At 38.1% G+C, this 17162-nt stretch overlaps 1 protein-coding gene across 1 annotated transcript in view; it reads left to right on the forward strand.

The window, feature by feature from the left end:
• The window catches only part of NRXN3 (neurexin 3), a 1476736-nt gene that overhangs the window by 521474 nt on the left and 938100 nt on the right, over nt 1–17162 (forward strand). Inside the window, 2 exon segments of the mRNA XM_058567468.1 lie at nt 5666–5869; nt 11922–11948. Coding sequence (XP_058423451.1) covers nt 5666–5869; nt 11922–11948 — 231 coding nt within the window.

Consider the following 17162-nt stretch of genomic DNA (forward strand, 5'->3'; position numbering starts at 1 on the left):
TATCCTTGGTGGTCTATAAGACTGTGCATATTCCAGGGCTGCACATGCTCAGGAGTGACAGGAGTGGAAACTTCCAAGTACTAATCTCTGCTTGAACATGAGGCAAAATCTTAAACTCTCTGAACTATGAAAACAGTCTCCAAGTCACACACATCAGCCAGATAAAGGATAAAAATTAACTGACTAAGGGGACTTAAGCATAGTATTTGACCAATAATTGGCTTATACTGACGCAGGGACAGTACCTAGGAAGGCAGGCTAAAAGAGAAAAACAGGGAAAGGGGCCAGCCCCATGGCATAGTTGTTAAGTTCTGTGCACTCTGCTTCTGCAGCCTGGGTTCGCGGGTTCAGATCCTGGGTGCGGACCTAACACCACTCGTCAGCCATGCTGTGGTGGTGACCCACATACAAAGTGAAGGAAGATACTGGCAACAGCTGTTAGCTCAGGGTGAATCTTACTCAGAAATACAAAAGAAAATTATCGGAGCAAGGACGTCAGAGCCTTCACATTGCTGGGAAAATATATATTGTAGAATTAGTTCAGCCAAGTCATTAAACTAATAAACAAATGAAGAAACAAACAACAAGAACTAGCCCTGGTGGTCGCAGTGGTGTGTGGAGGGAGCAGAACCCAGAATTGCAGCACTCGGTTGTCTAAAATGTCCAGTTTTCAACAAAAAATTGTGAAACATACAAAGAAACAGGAAAGTGTGACCCATACACAGGAATAAATGCAGACAATAGAAACTGACTTTGAGGGAGCCCAGATGTTGGACTTAGCAGACAAAGACTACACAGAAGCTATTATAAATATGTTAAAAGAATTAAGGAAACTATGCTTAAAGAATTAAAGGAAAATAAGATAATAATTATTCATCAAATAGAGAATATTAATAAAGAGATTAAAATATGTATAAATAAATATAAATTTATTTTTCAACTCCAAAATTTCCATTTGGAGCTTTCATACATATATGGTAGGCACACAAAATATATAAATTTTAGAGTTTAGAAGTGCAATAACCTAAACAAAAGATTCACTAGAGGGGCTCAACAATAGATTTGAATTGGCAGAAGAAAGAGTCAGCAAACTTGGAGATAGATCAATAGAGATTACACAATCTGAATAGAAGAAAGAAAAATGAATGAATATAAATGAACAGAGTACCAGAGAAATGTGAGGCACCACTAAGTGTAGCAACATATGTATGATGGGAGTACTGGAAGGAAAGGAGAGAGAGAAATAGTCAAAGAATTAGTGGCTGAAAATTTCCCAAATTTGATGAAAAACACTAATCTACACATCAAAGAAGCTCAATGAATTCTAAGTAGGAGAAATACAAAAAGATTCACATCCAGACCCATTATTAAAAAAATATTGAAAGCCAAAGATAAAGAGAAAATCTTGTAAGCAACAAGAGAAAAAGGACTCGTCATTTATGAGGGCACCACAGTAAGATTAACTAATGTCTTTCCAGAAACAAGGGAGGCCAGAGGTGGTGAGACAACATCCAAAGTGCTGAAAGAAACGTAACTGTCAGCCAAGAATCCTATAGCCAACAAAGCTATCTTTCAAAAGTGAAGGTGAACTGAAAACATTCCTAGGTGAACAAAAACAGAGAATTTGTTGCTAGTATACTTGCCTTATAAGAACTACTAAAAGAAGTTCTTCAAGCTGAAAGGAAGTGAGAGCAGATAGTAATTTGAATCTACATGAAAAACAAAGAGCTCCAGGAGAGGTAATTATGTAGGTAATGATGAAAGACAATATAATTACACATTTCTTTTTCTTCCTTCTCTTAACTGATTTAAAAGACAATTGCATAAAACAATATCTATAAAATTGTATTGTGGGGCCTACATATAGAACTGTAATATATTTGACAATAAAACACAAATGAATGAAACTGTATTGGAGAAAGGAAATTACACCAGATGGTAACTCGAATCCACAAGAAGAAATGAAGACAAACAGAGATGGTAAATAATAACCTTAATTTTTTTAAAAAAAAGCTTCTATAAATATATTTGAGCTCTCCTTTCTTTTCTTTACTCTTAAAAATACATAAATTTTTATAAAGCAAATTATTATAACAACGTATTGTTGAATTTGCAGGATATATAGACATAATTTGAATAACACTACTAACACAAAATAAGGAGGAAGGGAAGAGAGTTATGTAAGAGTAAAGTTTCTATATCTTACTGGAATTGTTAGTATAAATATGAATTAGATTTTGATAAATTGAGATGTGTATTGTAAACCCTAGAGCAAGCACTAAGAAAGTAGCTCAAAAAATATAGTTAAGAATCATTAGGGCCGGCCCCGTGGCTTAGCGGTTAAGTGCGCGCACTCCACTGCTGGCGGCCTGGGTTCTATCCGGGGTGCGCACCAACGCACCGCTTCGGCCACGCTGAGGCCGGGTCCCACATACAGCAAGTAGAAGGATGTGCAGCTATGACCTACAACTATCCGCTGGGGCTTTGGGGGAAAAAATAAATAAATAAAATTAAAAAAAAAAAAAGAATCATTAAAGGAATGAAGGTAGTATGCTAGGAAATACTCACTTAAGACAAATGGAGGTGATAAAGGAGGAGAAGAGGAATAAAATAGGGGAACTATCTAAGTACCATTACGTGAGCATCCCATGATGTGGTCTCTCAATTTTCAATGATCCCACAGATTTTAGACTGAATAACTTTCTTTATTTCAACTCATTATTTCCCCCCAAATTAGTTTTCTATCATGGTGCTCCTCGTGTTTGAAATCTCTTAAGCAAATTAATATGATTCCTGGAACAGGTTTTGTTTCAGCTGATTCCTATATGAAATTTTCTGCTTCATTGTGCTCCCCTTAAAAATGTTAGGTTGATAATAAACAGAACATACTCACAGAGATGCACACAAAGGTACACATTGAGATACACACTTTATTTTGTACTATTAGCTGTTTAACTACGTAGTCACTTGATGTTTATTCTCTAATACTACCAACATTGACATAAAGATACATCCATTTATACATATGTTCTGGCACTACACGTATCCAGAGGGATAAAAGCGACCGTTAATTTTGGAATGTATTTAAATTGAATACATCAGAACAACCATTTCATGGCTCACTGAATACCCTAATAGCCATTAAAAAGGAGTATATATTTATACACACATGAGTGTGTATAGTAGGAAGTACATAGTAATGATTAGTGGTCTTCAGAATTATACCAACACACAGAGCATTGTGCATATTCATATAGAACAATATATTATTTAGAAGTGTATGTATTATCTATGTTTATATAATTTTATATGTTCATAAATATACAACTTTAAATAATGGCCTGTATGTATAGTGCACGTGCTCGCACTTACACACTCACACACATATACACAAGAACACCACACTCTACCATGAGGCATTATAGATGTGTTTTGAGTGCTTAGAAACAAGGGTGTGCTGCTGGCATAGCTCTCCAACAATTTACCAGAATGCTTAAGTACACAGCCATGAGAATCAGACTGCCTGCATTCAATTCCCAGCTCTGCCATTTGTTAGCTGTGTGACCTGGTATCTACAAAATATAATAATAATATGATCTTCTTCATAGTTTTCTTGTAAGGATTAAATGTCTTCTTAATGCATGAAAAGTCCTAGAATGCACCGGGCAAATAGTAAGTGCACAATAAATTTTAGCTATCATTTTTGATCTTCTTTTGATTCTGCTGTTCCAGGAGATAAAATAGTTTCTTTCATATCTGGAGCATGTGTTAAATTTATGTTTCCCATGATAGAACTGATCTTCATAAGATGTCTTTTGTTGTGATGGTGTCTACAACTGTCATACCTTTATCTGTAACCCTCTTAGAGTTTGCAAATTGTAATGTACGGCTATTTGCATGTCATGAGTATTTCCCAGGTGACGGTGGCTTCCCAAGAATCAGCAGGTATATTAAATTGCTTTTCATGAAACTTTCATGTGTTGTGTAAATAAGGTAGGGGTATGATGATTACACAGACTATTTTGAGTACCTTCCGTGTGGTCTGCCTGGTCTCTCCCTATTCTGATTCCTCTTATACATGAGGGCAGAAGGTGTCTGTCTCTTTTGTTCACTGTTATGTCCTCAACACCTAGAAGAGTGCCTGGTACTGAGTATCACAAATGAATGCACCATAGTACCTAATAATCTAAAACCATTCGCTTACTTCCCAGTATCTACCAAAGTCCATTGATTTTATTCCTATCTCAAACAACCTTTATATAACTACTTCTCAAAATGTGCTTGAAGCTTCTGTTAAATCGAATAGTTTGTTATTATCTGAGCATCCCCCTTGATTCTTTCCTTTAGGTGTAGAGCTGCTACTTTATCTACCTGTCAAATCTGATGCCATCATTTCTTTCATTACAAACTCCACCCATCTACCAAGACCATCTCAGACTCTACCCTATCAGCTCTACTCACCTGCATGCCGCTGGCTTTATTGATATATTTTTCCTGGGTCATTTAACCATTTTTATATTCTAGTACAGTAATTTGTGCATGCTGCATCTCCATTCAGAACAGGGACCTTGTCTGTTTCACTTTTAACCCCTCCCAGTATATTTAGGTAGGTAGCAACTGTTTGGCAACAATAGATATATAATGAGGACCTACTCAGTACAAGATACTGAGCCCGTGACAGGTTGGCTTCATAGGAATGTGAGTGATATTCTATTCCTGTGATCTCTAAAAATATTTGCTAAATGAATAATTGCCAAATTCACATTTTGAGAAACATGGTGTTACAGAACAGGCCCTGGACTTGGTATTGGATATACTGGGTTAAAATCCAGGTTGCATGACTTTGGATGATAACATCCCCCTCCAGGATCCTTGTTTTTCTCTTTGAAAGTAGGAATAATAGACCCACATTGTAACACTAAGTGAGATAACGTAATGGGATCAGAGGTGGAGGCGCTCCTAACCAAAGTGCTTGGACTGGAAAAGGTATCAAATAAGAATGAGTTTCTTCCTTCCTAATAGGTGTGCTATTAAAATAAAAGTAAAATGATTGGTTCTCAGAGCGTCATTAGCTTTTTATTGTTCTTGTTCTAGCTCTAGCTCTATCAGTCTTCTTTGAATGGGCCAAACAAACTCTTACACTGCCTGGCCACTAGGGATATTATGGGGCCAGGCTATGCTGCTGCTCTTTCCTCCTTCTAGAAGCCCTCTGGCAAATATCTATTTGTTTACTGGGGTGGTTATAAATTACTGCTTTCCTCTTATTCTTCATGAAATACTTATGGGAGTCTAATTTTTGTTTAATGTATTTTTGTTTTGTCTATAGCATATAGAATTACAATTACTACTACTTGTGGGGGCATTTTCACTTTTGCAAAACGCCTTCACATCCATTATCTCATTTGGTACCCTTGACAAGTCTGTGAGCATGGTAGGGGAGGGACCAGTGCCATCATATGGCTTTTGCAAATAAGGAAACAGAACCCCAGAGTCTAAGTGGTCTGCCCAAGGTCACATAGCTTAAAAGTGGCAACAATGGAGGTCTATCACACACAAGTCACCAGGCTACAAAATTGGTGCCTTCTCCACTCTACTCTACTTACCTGGGAAGCAAAGGGGAACTCTAATATCCTTATCCTAACATCTCCTCCATTTTTCTTTGCAGAGGCGTCCATCTTGAGCTACGATGGCAGCATGTACATGAAGATCATCATGCCCATGGTCATGCACACCGAGGCAGAGGATGTGTCCTTCCGTTTCATGTCCCAGCGAGCTTATGGGCTGCTGGTGGCCACTACCTCCAGGGACTCTGCTGACACCCTGCGTTTGGAGCTGGATGGGGGGCGCGTCAAGCTCATGGTTAACTTAGGTATCGTATGAAGTACCCTCTGCCACTCTGTTTGGGCTTGTCTTCCCTTTCTTTTCTGATTTTCATTGGTTTGACTGAATTCTTTGTTTGTTTCTTGAAAGTTAGCTGCTCACCTCTTGTTTAATAGACCAAGGATAAAACCCAACAGCAACAAACACCTTCTCCTTGTTTCTGCATGAGGTTTTGATGTCAATTTCTGGTTTCTGACAGTGGTGGTTTCTTTACTAGATTATTTGTTTTCTAAGTTTCCTTTCTTGGTTTTTTGGAACCGTTTAGCTTTGTGTAAAACACGCTACTTTGGTCCATCTTTTGATCAATCACATTCCCATTAAGTCCAACTCCTTGGTCACCACTCAAAACAGTCAAAGCTGAGGGCAGGGATAGGGCAGGAAATGGAGGCAAAATGGGCGGTTGGGATTGGAGAGAACTAAGCTTTGTGAGTAGGATGAGAAATGCATTGTTTCTAGCTCCACGATGACTATTCAAATGGGGAATTCTGGTGGCCTCCATGACACTTGTATCTCCTTATACTTTCTCCTAGTGTAGAGCACAAGTCAAATTTTTTCTGTTGTCCCATTGGAGAAATAATTCTATAAGTTTAGAGTCTCTGACGTGTGGAAGGAATATGTGGCTCCTGATATGTATCCCCATCTTCCTTCCAGTCAGTCTTACCCATCCTTCGGGACACTTTTCTATAGAGATTGTTACATCACACTGTTACTCACCAATTACTGTGTTCTCCTCATAAAATACATTTTCATATTTCCTTAGTATTGAAAAATTATGACAATTTCAAATTTGTAGCTTTATTGGGAGAAGATCTGTTCTTCCACTGTAATTACCTATAACAGATACTTCAGAAATTCCCTGCTTATGGCCTCACATTCTCTCCTGCTACTGACCATCTTGACTGGATTCTAACTGATCTTCTATGGAGAATGGGAACCTCTTGGTTTTTAGAAGGAAAAAAACCAACTTCTGTTTCTGTTGATTCTGCTCAGTAGAAAGTCAGTGCCCTGTGTTGACAGGGTTAGTGGTATAGCTGATTCCAAACTTTCTAAGCCTGTAATTTGTTTGGGTATGTAGAATATGTTTGGATATAAAATTCCTTTATAAAAATGTCAGTGGAATGGCTTGTGTGAGGCATAGAGAAAACACGATGGACAAATGTACCAGATACAAGACCATATATAACCCTAAATGGCCTGGTGGGAAGGTCTTATACCAGTCTTATCTGCTGTCCAGTCAACTGATCACACCTGAAAATTGCCTACACTGCAATCCTAAAAATCTCTAGGACACAGAGGACTGTTTTGAGCAGTGGCTTGTTTAGTTATGTCTTTTTTTCCTTCCAATTTGCAGCTTTTATAATACTATGTCCTTTTTCTTGCCCAATCTCATTTGATTTCTGTTGTCAGTGTGTCTCTTGGTTATTTTTTTGTTTGTGTATGTGTGTGTTTGGTTATTTTGGGTTTTGTTTTTCTCTTTTGCTGGATCTTTGTTTGTGTTCTTGAGTTTCCAATCCTCCCCACCATCAGCCATGGTAAATCAAAAGATGGTATTCAACCCTTCAAAGGCCCAAAGCCTGCGGCCCGCATAGCAAACAGCCTTGAGAACAGAGTGTACTGAGCAGCCTGCAGGGGCTGGCATACCCCTGTCCCTCTCACCTTCCCTTCCCTACACCATCCTCCTCCCGTCAAACAAACCAACAAAAGAGTATATGCCTAAAACCAAAACCAGTAGCTGATGTTTGCTTCTCTGAAAAACAGCAGAAGAAATATAAAAATAAAAAAACCCAAAAAACCAAAACAAAACAAGCTTAACCTCCTAACTAGCTCACAGAAAAAGAAGATAAAGACATTTTTTAACTCTGCATCTATTTCAAAGTAGGAGAGAGCCATAGATATAAGGATGATTCAGCCCCATGGTTCCTGGGGAAATGCACACTGTCTTTAAACAGACAGCTTTTTTTTTTCCTTTTTAGATGTTGTTTTGTAAAGATTAGAAAGCTAACTGTGACAGGTCTCACATCTTAGAAGGAAAAGCAGGGAGTGAGCGGAGAGAAAAGGGGATGAAGAAAGAGATGGACAGATTCTCTCTTTCTCTCTTACACACACACACACACACACACACACACACACACAACACAGAGTTAATCATAGATCCCATGTGTATTCCTAGAAGCATTATTTTTCTATTTTAAACTCTTGCCAAAATCTGGGAAATGTGCTTTTCAAAAAGACTCTGCTCTTGCCTCTTGACTCTTTTCGGTGCACGATCAGTCTAGCTCCTCTGAAGTTGAGACATCTTAAGCAAAAGAGAACTAACCCCTCCCTAGAGAGCACTGTGCTTCTCCAGAAGCAATAGTGACTGTTTTTTTCCCTAAAGGGTATGGTTCACCACAATTACCGGTTTGAATTTATTTTTCTTTCAAACCTATCACGGAACACTGAACTTAAATTCCTTGTACTTGTGTATACACTGCTCTTCATATTCATGCTTTTTTTTTGAAGGATCTCCTTCCACTCCCTCCCCAAAATACACCCCTTCATAAATGTTTTCTTTCTCCTTGTCATGAGTTCATATTTCCCTTTTCTTGGTTGTAGAAGAAAACATTTCCAAGCAGAGTTTGCATTCACATACATTCCCCAAGAACTAATTTGAAGTGATCATTTTGTTCCCTCACTCAGTTGAAGTTGTGTCTCTTTTCTAGCACAGGCACCAATGATATTCCAATTTATTTCAAATTGGTCACACATATAAGCTCACGATATAAAAGTCTAGTGTATATTTCCTTGATGTAGTGTGTCTCCTAAATGTCAGAGACTAGAGTTTTCTGAGGGCCTTGTTTGCTAAAGATAGCCAGCTGTGGTAATATAGCAGGCATGAGAAATGTCCAGCAACACACATCACGTTTTTAAAAGTTGGGAGGTTGGCCATTGACCAATCATATTTTGATCTTAGAATTAAAAGATAAAATAATAATATTTTTATTATTGCAGTATATTTAAAGATTTTTTAAAAACTTGTGTTATTTTAATCTCACAGTGACTTGGTGAGATAAATCAAGAAAGTGTTTTCATGCTTACTGTCACAGATATGAAACAAAGAAAGTCATATATGACTTTTCAAAGCTAACAGAAAGTTGGTGGCAGAGCTGGGACTAAAACCTGTGTTTCTAAACTGCTAGATCAGCACAGGTTATCTGTTATCTCCACAGATCAATACTATGGATCAATGGTGTGACGGTCTTTCTAAAGGCTTTCATGATGGTCACCATTTAAACATACACAGAGAGAATCTCCTCTTTCCTTAGTGCCTAGTTTGAATTGAACTGTACAGCAGAAAAGTCAGTCAGTATCAGCACAGCCTCATTTGTGGTCCTAAGAATCCTCAGCAGAGTACAGGCAACGCTTCTTCGTTGGTGGAGGCTTGTAGGGAGTGTCATACAGTTTGGTTAATCGCATTCAAATTCTCCAGATGTTCTCTCTCTGGAAACAGACTTGCTGAGTACTGTTTACTCTATACATCATTTAAGACACACAACTCCTAGAAACATTCACCTCTTCTATGCTCAACTCAAAGCTCATCAATATGAAAAATAATAATTTCTCCTCATCTACTAAAATAAAACAAAACTAAAAAAAATGAGCAACACACACACATCTCAAACATCATGCCAAGGCTAAGGCAAAGAGAGAACTTTGGCTGCTACTGAAGATAACTCTAAAGGAAATTGCTTTCCAAAACTAATTCCCCTGATTTATATTTCATTAAAAAATACATCCTCACTATCAAGACCACCCTCTCGGAGCCTATGAACAATGGACTGGGATAGATTGTTCCCCTTAGACTACTCATTCTTCAGGTAAAGTAACAAAATAACTCTTCACTTCTTGACTAAACATAACCAATTGTCTGCCATCTTGAAAACTCCAAGTCTTCACATTAGTTTAAAGACAACATTCAGTTCATGGAACCATTTGGGTGAACCCAGAAGCCAGAGGAGCCGAACCCAACACCTCTCCATAGACCAGGTCCTTGTCTAAGAATAAAATCCTCAGCAGCACAGAAACCAAAGAAGAAAACCACTCCTTGCTTACAGTTCTTGGGTCTGTTGCTTTAGGCCCACTCTTTCTCTTTCCCTCTCTCTTAAGCATGCCCATACACCTGTTTCCCCTCTCTCTCTAATACATCAGGAAGGGGCATTTCTCCAGCTTTGGGTGATGGTAGGTGCAGCTAGTAGCTGAAGCCCCCCCCTCTTCCTCCCTACCTGCCCTCCCCCTTCCTGGTCCTCACCAGGGGCATGGCCTCCTCTGTCTGGTGATCGTACCAGTTGCTCCAGGGCTGTTTGCTCCCACTTTTCTGTTGCGGTTGACGACACATGACAAACCTAACCGCACGAAACCAAACCCAGATTTTTCTCAAGGGATGTTCTTCTGGGGAACAAATAAGCCTCCCACCTCCTTCCTCAGAATGATTGAGTGTTATAAATTGCTCCTATCTGGATTTCACATAGTTTCCTTCTGCCCTGTCATTTCCCACTGGTTCCTTTTGTCCTTGCTTGCTTAAAATGGTTTACTTTGGGAAATTCAAATGGTGGCATTATCCTCAACAAGTCCTCCAAAACTATTTGGTCAACTGTAGGCAGAAGAAGAGCACAGTTTCTAACTGTATATTTTCCTGCGACTTTCTTCCTTGTCTTTATCATTTTACTTCTACCTTTTAATATCTGGCTTTAAACAAATTTTTATTGGAATTCCCACCATCATAAACCAAACTTAGGTTCAGCTGGGCAGTTTGGTAACAATTAGCCTGAGACATTTTTGTAACCATTCTGCCCAATCCCCTACTAACACCCATTGACTCTATTCAAGACCCTTTATGCTGTGTGTCCATAACTCTAAACAGATACTAATAAAAGGATAGATGCTCTGATCTCTGGTACAGAATACCTTGTCTGGTTACCAGCACTGGAAAATTAGCCACCCTTTTTCCCCTCTCTTTCCCATTAAAAAAATGAAAACAAAGAATTTTCTCTTCTCAAGATGCAGAATCAGGGAGAAATAGGTAGGATGTCAAAGGTGCCCAAGACTTCCTCCCCACGTTCTTGTCTCGCCTTCTCCTTGAATGCTGTAGGCGCTTGATTCGGTCTGAGCATTCAGGTAGGAAGACAGAGACGGGCTTCGTGAGTGGGTTGGTCTGGGAGCCTTTGAAACAACAACAGAGAACCCAATCAATTGTGATAACATCGTGCAACTCCTTTCACCCTACACCCCACCCCACCTCTCTAAAATCTGGGATGGGTGTTTGTGCGGTTAGCTGTTTGCAAGTGGCCATTTTATGACAGGAAATGACCAGGTGGTATTAACCCTTTCCTTACCTTTAAGGATAATGGCAAATCTGCCTATGCAAATTTCTACAGCATTTGGGCGGACCTAAGGAGAGGGTGGAGGGGATTTATTTTTAGAAAAAGAGAAAGGGTTAAATACTGCACTGAGAAATGTCATGGACAGATTTTTTTTAAATGATATAATGTGTCAGACTGGTGATATATCTTTGGAATATAATACAAAAGTTGTGTTAATGCTACTTTTAAAGATAAATTTTAAGAAAATCAATTGTAGGGGGTAATAGAATATAATCTGCATTTGGTGGGAAAATTTTTGCATAATTTTCCAAGTTTAACAAAATTAATATTTCAAAGTCCAGGTTTGAAATACTTTCATAAATGAATAGGTTTTTGGGGAAAAAAAAAAAGAAACATACTTGGTGTCTATTGTGGATATATATGTATACCAGTATATACCTCTATACATATGTGTATATATATATGTGTGTGTGTGTATATATATATGTATCCAACTTTACTAAACAATATACTGTACATATACACCCACCCCTAAACTCATGCATACTGTATATATATATAAAATGGCCACATTTCTTGCGTGTGTCTGTCCCCGGAAGGGTGGACTGATTGTTTTTGGATGTCTGCAGCTGTTACCTTGAAGGATGCAATTTCATCTTTCATTTATTTTTCCCCATCTAGACTGTATCAGGATAAACTGTAACTCCAGTAAGTTTTCCCTCAAGTTTCATTTTGTTCTTAAAAAAAGAAAAGAAAAATTGACTTTATTTTGTTTACTGTTTTATGAGCTGTTTTTTATTTGAATTATTTTGTTTTTTGACTGTGGAGTTGGGGGGGACTGGGGTTGACGGGATGAAGGGTTGGGGTGATGGTAACGAGCTGAGTGTGGCCTGGGGTGTGATTTCTGAATTGGTGTAGGTCCTCTCTTCTTTCCTTGCATTTGCTCTATGTGCATAAAAGGAGGAAAGGGCACCTTGGTAATGAAACAACTTGAAAATGAATTGAAATGCTAATTTGTTGTTTTGGGGAGATAACCCTCAGGGATGGACAAAACGTGTTAGAACAACCAGAATGCACTTCTCCACTAACAAAGGCTTTAAAAAATAAAAGCCAAGTTCATGACCCAGAAGGTGACTGCCAACTCTGACATTTCTTTCCTGGCATTTATCACGATAGGGTTTTTTTTAGGAGGGTGGGCAAAGCATTGCTCTTGGTGATAATGCAACATTTTAACCAAAGACTTGAGACCCCTTCTAGCTCTTCTGAATGAAGAATTGCAGCCTATTATTTTTACCTCATCCCATTCAAATATTCTAGTTCTTGAAGAAGGGTCTTAATGCGGTGCAGGCAGAATACTACTTGTGCATTTCTTCCTCTGCCTCAGAAATGAACATTAACTGGAGTCATGAGGTAGGAGAATAGGAAGAGAAAGAGGACAGATGGGCATGAGGGAAAGAATAAGCCTATTCTATTACCCTAGTTAGTTATTTAATTACCTTAACTAATCTAGTATGCTATAGGACTCAAAGTATATTTGTTCTTTTCTTCCTAACTAGGATAATGAGTTAGTTAGGGTAATTAGCTCTAACAAACAATCTCAACATTTCAATGGCTAGACAAAAGATTTATTTCTTGTTCAGGCAAAGTCCAATGCCAGTTGCGCAGCTCTCCTGGTCAGCTCTCTTCAAAGATGTAATTCAGCCATCTAGGATTCTTTCATGACCTGAGTTCACCACCTCAGAGTTCTTTACTTCAAGCTGTATCTCTAGGGAAGAGAGAGAGAGCTTGGATGGTTATCCATTATGTTTCATTGCCTTGCCTGGAAGTGATATACATCACTTCTACTCATATTTTGTAAGACATGACTTCATCCTAAATGCAAAGAAAGCTGAGAAATGTAGTCTTCTTGTGGACCCCGGAAGACAAAATTGGATTGGTTGAGCATCTAATACACGTAATTCTCAGTGTTATCTCCTCATTTTTTGATTCTTTCCTCGCTAAGTTCTTTATGTAGGAGCAAACTTAGAAAAGGAAATAATCCAAGTACATTTCATTTACTTGTTTATTCCATCATATTAAATGTTTTACAGGTGCTAGCTAGTTTAACCTTTCTTAGGATATATATTATAAGGATGACAAACTAATAAAGCCCCAATCCATATTTTGGGGGGCAAATGTTCCACGTAAATTAACAACAAAAAATGAAATGTAAAAAAAAACGATATAAACAACCACTTCCCAAAGTAAAGAGCGTTATGCTTGTCTTGGCATCACTTGCAGTTAATTTAAGCAATGTCCTATTTTGCTGTGTTTAAGCATTTCTAATTAGCCAGAAATTTCTCATGATATTTAAATCATTAAAAGCCTAATTGAAGCATCCTTTTCCTCCAAAGACTGGTGTTTTCTCTTTCTTTAAGCAGCTTTATTAAGGTATAGTTTCCATACCACAAAATTCATCCATTGTAAGCCTACATTTCAATGATTTTTATTAAATTTATAGAGTTGTCCAAACATCGTGACAATTGCATTTTAGGACAGTTCCATCACCCCCAAAATCTCCCTCACGTCCATTTGCAGTTAATCTCTGCTCCTACCCTTACCCCTAAGCAACTACTGATCTGCTTTTGTCTCTATAAATTTGCCTTTTCTGGACATTTCATATGAATGGAATCATGTAATATGTAGTCATTTGTGTCTGGCTTCTTAAAAACATTTTATAGCATATTTGTGGAAAGCTTTTTCTTTTTCTTTTGTGTTAGTTTCCAGAAAGAAATAAGATGGAAGCTAAGCATGGAGGTGGAAATCCTCAACCAAAGCCATATCTGGCATCTTCTGGCTTCAGAGACTTATTTGCAGAACAGAGAACAGAGGGAGTTACTGAATCATTATATTGGGACTTGCTTTTTGAGCTCTCTCTATACTTTATCTTGCAAATAATTCCATATATTCCATCTGATCAGCCATGGAAAGTCATTATAAGACAAGTTCCAGAATTCTTCCTCCTGGGAAGACAGTGACTCTTCTCCAAGGCACAGATGCCAGGAGGTTTTCTAAACCTGATAAAAGATTCTCTATTCAGAGCCACCAAAAGCAGCATCGAGATGAAATATGTTGCAAAGATGTGGTCCCAACTTTTATCACATTATAAAAAGAGTATAACTGGTTTTAATTCAATATTTAGGTAAAGAACCAAAATTGGATTTGGCTCAACTTCGAATTCTCGTGATAAACCTTTGACGTACTAAGGAAGTTAATTTTGGTGAGAGCACCAGAGAAAGAATACACAGTGTCGAGTAATTGAACAGTGGTTGAATAGAAACAAAAGAAAACAAAACACAAGTCCTTTAGACTAATCTAAGACCTTTAGTACTCAAGTATGTAGATGTGTATCCAGAGTGATGTAGAGCCACAAAGTAAATGGGATACATTTTCTTGAAGTCAATTTTAATCGTTGATTTGGAATAAAAACTTGAATTGAAGCCAAAGTGATATATTATGCAGAAGAGTGGAAAAAGCGTGAATCTTATTTAATTTATGGATCTTATTCTTATGTTTTACAAAAAAAATAAGAATTTAAAGACATATCATTTTTGTTGTGTATTTTCTCTAGTCCATCACTGGCATCATTGGCACTTGGGTGGAGAAGTTTGAGAAGACTATGCAACTAAATTAGGAGAGAAAGCAGGCACAGATGATTAGACCTTCTAAACTCCTCTTCTCATGGAAGAAGGATGTCAGAGTTCATAGTTCAACCTGTTACAGGATCTCAAGTTGTTTCTGTAACAGGTGTGCACATCCTCCTCTTACCCAGTTTCTCATTGTGAGAGTACAAGAAATAAGACTGATTTGCAGCCTAAGTTTGAGAGTGAGTGGGTTTTCCTCCTACCCCTCTGCCTTGTCTCCAGCTGTCATTTCAGTAGAAGTCATAGGATGCAATTGCTCTAGTTTCAAAGCAGAGCTTCTTTTTTCCCTTGAAGGGACATATGGAATTAAGCTTTAACCAAGTTTGACTATAAGTTCGTGGACTTGTCCAGTAATTCTGTTTTAAAATGCCTGTCCTCTGGAAAGGCAGGCAGATAAAATACTGAATGACATCCTCTATTTTTTTCCTGTTCATCTGCTGCAAAATGTTGTTTCCAAGAGTTTGTGTGACATTATTTTTAATGGAGAGAAGAGCATGAAAAGCAGGATGATCTTCCAGTATACGGAGAAAGCTTCTGGCCATGATAGAGGACAGTGATCTTGAGACATAAGCCTCTTCCTTTTGGCTTTGTTGCCAGCCCTTCTGTCAGTGAGTGTGGCCCAGCTCTGTGCAGAGAGTTTCCAAGAAGCAGAAACAATTTTCTAATCAGCTTCTCTGCCTTTCTCTCTTTCTTACCTTCTCTTTTCCAATACTTTGTCTTTCTCCATAGTATCTATGGTATACATATCATTACTCATTTCAGATCTTCCTACCCCTACTTTGCAAATCCTCCAAGAATATCAACCATAAATTCTTCTCTGGCCACTATCACCAAACATATATTAGACAGTGTGCAAATCAAAGTCTTTGGTTGAATTGGGGACATTGCTGGATTTGATTCATCTTGTAGTAATATTTAAAAATATATAATAAGAAAATTTCCATCTTGGAACTTAATTTTAAATTACAAAAGAGCAACAGAGTTGGCAGTCATCATGGTGAATTGAACTCCAGGGTGAGCTGGAGCACTGCTAAAGAAAACAGGGCTGCTTTCTGGAGAATTTCTGGAGGAAATCACCTGTTCCTATGGTTGCAGTTCCGTGAGGCTGGCAGTATCCTAAGAGGCATGCAGTTCTGAAAACAGGTATAAACTTCATGTTGGTCTCATGGGTGTTTGCTCAAATGAAAGTCTATAAGATGGTTTGTTGTCTTTTACTTTGTCTCATTGTGACCCTTCCCTATCATTTCCTAGCCCCTACTTCATTCTATCCCATCAAGCTGTGTGCAGTATGGCTTGAATGAATACAGTGAACTCATAGTGATTAAATATGAGTACAGTATGAATGAATATAGGAACACATATTCATGAATATCAATTTCCCCCTTTTTCCCATCTTTCCCTCCTTTCAAAAGCTAATTCCTCTGTGTGTCGCCATATTCTCAATCTTTCTAAAAAAGGGGCGCATATTTCACATTGAAATTCTGAGTCTGTGTATATGCCTGATTATTAGGTATATGTAGAACCCCTCCTCTAATTACTTTGAACTTGAAGCCTTACTAATTTATCTGTAACAAGGTTCATTTTTTTCTTCTTAGACATAGAGGAGAAAAGAAATAGAGCACCATACAAAAATATACTGACCTTAAAACACCCAAGTGCTACAATGTGGTCATTTGTGTCAGAGAACAGCTTAGGTAGTCTTGTCCACTTCCTATAGACTCTGTTGTCTTGGAATCATCATAGAGATGCACAGTACTATGAGAGTTGTATGAAAATAACATCACAAAGATATATCTCCAAATCCTACCTCCAAAGGCTACTAGTATTTACTAAATATTCCTTCTCTTGCACCTGCTTGCCTAGGGCCTGGTTTTTGCCTTTTGCCTTAGCTTCTCTGCCTTTAGTTTCTAAGCAGACTCAATTTCCAGTGTTTTGGCAAAGTCAACAGTGTATGGGTGATTCTTGCTTAATTTAGGCATAGTTTGCTGAACTTCTGTTTATTACACTAGACTTCTGGTTTTCTTCTCTTTCTTTTTCCCTGTCTTTCCTCTCTGTGGTGCCAGAATATGTGACCTCATCTTTAGGCCTGGTTTATCTAGAAATCCCAGAGCTGAATTTTTTAGTTCATCTCTTTAATTCAGAAACACTTACCTCAAGTCAACCAGGAAGGCTGACTTCTTCACTATTAAAAGTCTTCGGGGAAGGGAATTATAGAACCTTCTTTGGTATCCATTCCAAG

This window comes from Diceros bicornis, chromosome 24, assembly GCF_020826845.1.
Source record: "Diceros bicornis minor isolate mBicDic1 chromosome 24, mDicBic1.mat.cur, whole genome shotgun sequence".
NCBI classification, from domain to species: Eukaryota; Metazoa; Chordata; class Mammalia; order Perissodactyla; family Rhinocerotidae; genus Diceros; species Diceros bicornis.